The sequence below is a fragment of the Pinus tabuliformis genome, chromosome 7 (genome assembly GCF_031772625.1).
Source record: "Pinus tabuliformis cultivar Carrire ecotype Pingquan chromosome 7, CPIR1, whole genome shotgun sequence".
In the NCBI taxonomy this organism is placed as follows: Eukaryota; Viridiplantae; Streptophyta; class Pinopsida; order Pinales; family Pinaceae; genus Pinus; species Pinus tabuliformis.
The window spans coordinates 1,153,126,719-1,153,131,539 of NC_142293.1; the positions used below are offsets into that span (position 1 = coordinate 1,153,126,719).

A 4,821-nucleotide genomic window follows, 5' to 3' on the forward strand; every position below is an offset into this window, starting at 1 on the left:
TTGGTTAAAAATCAAGTAAAGAAATTATAATAAGAAAATAAATTTTGTATTTAATATTTAAAAATTAATTGAAGAAATTATAATAAGAAATAAATTTTGTATTTAATATTAATTTTTTTTTAATTAATTGTTTTAAATGTTTATGTTTTATTTGAGAAATTATTACTTTGATTATGTCCTATACCTATCCAGCAAAGTCTATAATAGACTTTGCTATATGTACTGGATATATGAATTTAGAATAAAAATAAGCTTACATTTTTATCTATATGAATAACTTTTACCATTATATTTAAAAATATAAAATTTTTGAAATTATATATGAATAACTTTTACCATTATTTTTAAAAATATAAAATTTTTGAAATTATATTAATAAAGATTAAAGGTTAAAAATAATTAAAAACATAACTTTTAAAATCATGTGACATTTTGAGATAATAAAAAAACCATAAAAACCTAGACATGAAGTACCTTAAATAAGATTAATTTTTTTAATAACCTAACCTCCCAATAATGAAAACATTGAGCTAGTCAAATTCTAAAAACCTAACCTCCCAAAATAAGATTAATTTTTTTTAAGAACCTGACCTCCCAATAATGAAAACATTGAGCTAGCCACCTTCTAAAAACCTAAGCTTGAAACAATGAAGTACTTTGAAAAAGTAGTCATCTAAGAAACTAACCTTCAAGTCATATAAATACCTTGAATCAATGCCTAGTTTCGGGGAAAAAATAATTTCAAAGAAAGCGAAGCCTTTTTCGTAAATGGAGATCCAAATAATTATTTAGATTGATCAAAATCTTAACATGGGATGGACAAAGAATTAAAAAACTATACAAACAACTGTAAACAGTATAAGTTTATCAATTTAGATGTTTCAAAATCTTAACATCGGATGAACAAAGAATAAAAAAACTATACAAACAACTGTAAACAGTATAACTTTATTAATGTGAAAAAAGAAAAAGAAAAATCAAAGCGCTGAATGCTTCCAAATCTACGCTTCATCTTCGTCTGTGATGCGAGTAGGCATACATGTGCAGATATTTGTATGACAACCTACGGTTCTCATCTTCCTCGGTAGCAAGACGTGTATAGCCATGGCGGTGGTGGCATTATTAGCGTTTCACTTTTTGCCTCCGAAATTGGGTTCATGCCAAGCTGAGGCTTAAGTGAAGGGTAAGTCTAACCAAAGTAGCTTCAGCACATTGCGTGTGGCTCAGATCAAGATAAAAGTCAGATCTTGATCGTGACACTGAAGTCAGAACAGGTTAGGAGTCGGATCTTGAACTTGATCGTGATACTGCATTCATGGCAGCACCAATATTACTGGTTTGTCTCGTCGTTCTAAATACAGTGTTACCCTTTACAGTAGCCCAACAGACACAAGTACATTTCTACAGAGAGACATGTCCCCAAGCCGAGGTTCTTGTCCGAAGCGTAGTGCAGAAATGGTTTCTCAAGGACAAGTCCATCCCTGCTGGGTTACTACGTTTGCATTTTCATGACTGTTTCATTCGGGTATCAACATTTTTTCCACCGTAGGTTGAATTTGTCAGAATTAAAATAGTATTACACTGTGAACTTTATACATGTAACTCAATTAATCACGATGCACAGGGCTGCGAGGCGTCTGTTCTGATCGATAGCAGCGAAGGTAACATTGCAGAGAAGGATGCAATACCCAACTTGACGCTGAGAGGATTCGAACTAATAGACGAAATAAAAGCTTTGTTGGAGAACAAATGCAAAGGAATCGTCTCATGTGCAGATATTCTCACATTGGCTACCCGGGATGCAATTTCACTGGTAAGCAATCAATCTCAGTCACCTTCTTGTTTTCTTCATGGATTTTAGATGCGGAAGCAATATTTACAACTGGAGATTGTAATTTCAGTCAGGAGGGCCTGCTTACCCAGTACCAACTGGAAGAAGGGATGGCCTAGTTTCGAAAATAGAAGAAGTGCATATTCCAGGTCCAACATTCACCATTGACGCTGCCCTAAGTGCGTTCCAATCGGTTGGTTTAAACTTAGCAGATTTAGCCACATTGCTGGGTAAGTAGATGTTATTATAAGTTCCCGTTGAATTTATGATGTTTTTATAAGTTAGTGTCTAATTTATCTTGATTGTAGATTTTGGGAATATTTCAATAGATGTAGTATTAATGGTTATGATTTTGTTGATTCTATGTTGATTGCACATTCTGGAAATATCCCCGTTTATATTACTCAACTTAATTGTTTGTTCTCATGGCTGTCTGTTGGGTTTTGAGATATTCTTTTTAGGTTTTGACATATTTTCATAATACCTATAAATTCGATATATTCTTGAAATTTGCAATTAACTTAGTTATTTAACCTCACTGCTGTATATTGGGTTTTGAGATATTCCCATAATCTACTATCAATATAAAAATGCCTATAAATTCTAAATATTCTTGAAATCTGCTATTAGTGAATTTATATTTTTGAAATCTGAAATTAACTAAGTTTAAGCTTTTGGGCATTGACTTATTTGAAGTTATTTCAGCAGCCAGTCCATTGTCCATTGATAGTTGGTTTCATTATTTGCTTGTGAGGGCAGGAGCGCACACTATAGGCTTCGCTCACTGTGGATTCTTTAACGATCGGATGTATGATTTCGACGACACGGGTATGGCAGATCCATCCATGGACTCAACTCTTGTGACATCACTGAAGAAAGTGTGCCCCCCTCCAGACCAAATCACTGATATAAGAAAAGACCCAAAGGTTTTCCTTGACAATACTTCGGGCAGCTCCTTCACTTTCGACAACGGTTTCTACCATCAACTCCTGAACAACAAAGCAGTCCTTCAGATTGATCAAGAACTCCTGTCTACGGATGTTACATCGCAACTCGCCGTAACATACGCCGATGATGTAAACAAATTTCTACTTGCATTTAGTAATTCCATAACAAAGATGGGAAATATCAATGTATTGACAGGCAATCAAGGAGAGATCCGAGCAAATTGTAGAAGCTTCAACAGCAATAGCAATAACCAACAACAGCTCGTTAGCAAATAGAAGCCACCAGTGTCATTGTTAGAGATAAATGTTTGTGGGAAAGTATAAAATAAATTTTATGCCAAAGAGGTTTTTTTTTCCAGTGAAAAAGACACTACTCTTTTTATTATTAGAAAGGATAGTACATATTCGGATTATACATTTCGTCTGCACCCGTTCATTACTTATTAATTCTGATCTTATTTATCTTATTCCTATTACAACTTTTTGTATTTCTGTTTAAAAATTGTTATTAACTTTTAGTGATTAAAAAAAAAAAATCTATGTAAATAACACTAAGTTCATCGAGCAATAAAATTTTTTACAAAAAATTTTGCTTTGAAATCAAAATCAAAATTCTGCTTTCTATGAAAAATTGATACTTCTAGCATTTATCAACTTTCCTAATGCAAATTCATTGAAGTAAAACTTATCTAGATTCTTAGCCATCTTTCTTGAATGATAAAACCCATCCAATTTTGCTCTCAAGGGGACAGAAATTGGTATAGTCTCCCAAAGAGTTACAGAGCACAGATCTCTAAATTCTGCTTCTTGAAGCTATGCATTGCATATGGCTCTGCCTAAAAAATATTGAAACTGTGTAGATTGTTATGGCTCTGTAGGGGGAGTATTTCTACTATGTAGATTGTTGATTATAATTAGAAGCATAGCCGGCTTGGGTAATTGCATGGTAGATTATGTTATATTAGCGTTCGATCACATGAAAATATGATAGGTGTCATGCTGTGACTTAGAAAGCTGTGATGTTATAGAGCTTTGCAAATTATAATGGGTGGCTCTTTCCTCGAGATATAATAACTTTTATAATGAAATTTATTATGAAATATACTTTTGGATATCAAAATTAATTATGATTAGTTTATTATTTAAATTTATAAAATGATTAAAATAAAAATGAAAGAAATAAGTAAAAAACACACTTTCCACCTAAATGAATACAAAAGTATTTTTGAAATTCAATTAAAAAGCTGGTGGTTTTTGTTTTTTTTTTTGTTTTTTGTTTTACTTAATTATTAAAAAAATATATTTCTTTTGATATTAAATTAATTATATTATTTCAATTAAAAAAAAATTCCTTTACTTATTAAATTAATTATTATTAATAAAAAAATAAGTACAAAACACATCATTTATATTAATGTATCTTGGAAATTGATTAAAAGTTTTTATTTTGTTGTTATGATACACAAATACAAATAAATGAGCACTCACAATGAAGTTTCCTATGATATTTTGGCTTTAGTGGTTGCTATTAATTTATTATTTTTCTTTTGATGGTGTTGGATCTGTAAACATGTCAAGTATCTTCTCGGTAAGAAGTCCCAACTAGACCTCAAACCATTTGGAGCAGGAGTCTAGGCAATGGCTAGTAAATCTATGCCTTCATTGCGATAGCACGCAGAGGTAAGAAATATATCCTTATCAGAAAGAAAGTGCGTGACCTTGCAGTAAGCCAGGAGAGATGCATGGGGAGGTTCTAACACACAGAGGGGGAAAAGAAGTGTATCCCTTAGAAGCCTGTAATAGTACGTAGCCTGAAAGGAACACACGAGTTAAATGACATCACAAATTAGAAAGCAGAATAGTTGACAATCCAAAGTGATGAGTTAAACCAACAACATGCTTCAATAAGATTCATAAAATCACATACGGAATAGTCCATACATCAATGTGTAAGTAAAACTACATACATTGCTAAAGTAACTAGAATAGTCAAACTACAATACCAACATATGCATGAAACGTGTTAGCTCTATTATATTATAT

General features: G+C 32.0%; 1 protein-coding gene across 1 annotated transcript; it reads left to right on the forward strand.

Moving 5' to 3' along the window:
- Positions 1-1,315: 1,315 nt before the first annotated feature.
- On the forward strand, positions 1,316-3,054 carry LOC149251575 (peroxidase 57-like). Its single transcript, XM_089453931.1, has 4 exons — positions 1,316-1,525; positions 1,625-1,813; positions 1,902-2,061; positions 2,591-3,054. The coding sequence occupies exons 1-4, from the start codon at positions 1,316-1,318 to the stop codon at positions 3,052-3,054; spliced, it is 1,023 nt and encodes a 340-aa protein (XP_089310057.1).
- The last annotated feature ends 1,767 nt before the right edge of the window (positions 3,055-4,821 follow it).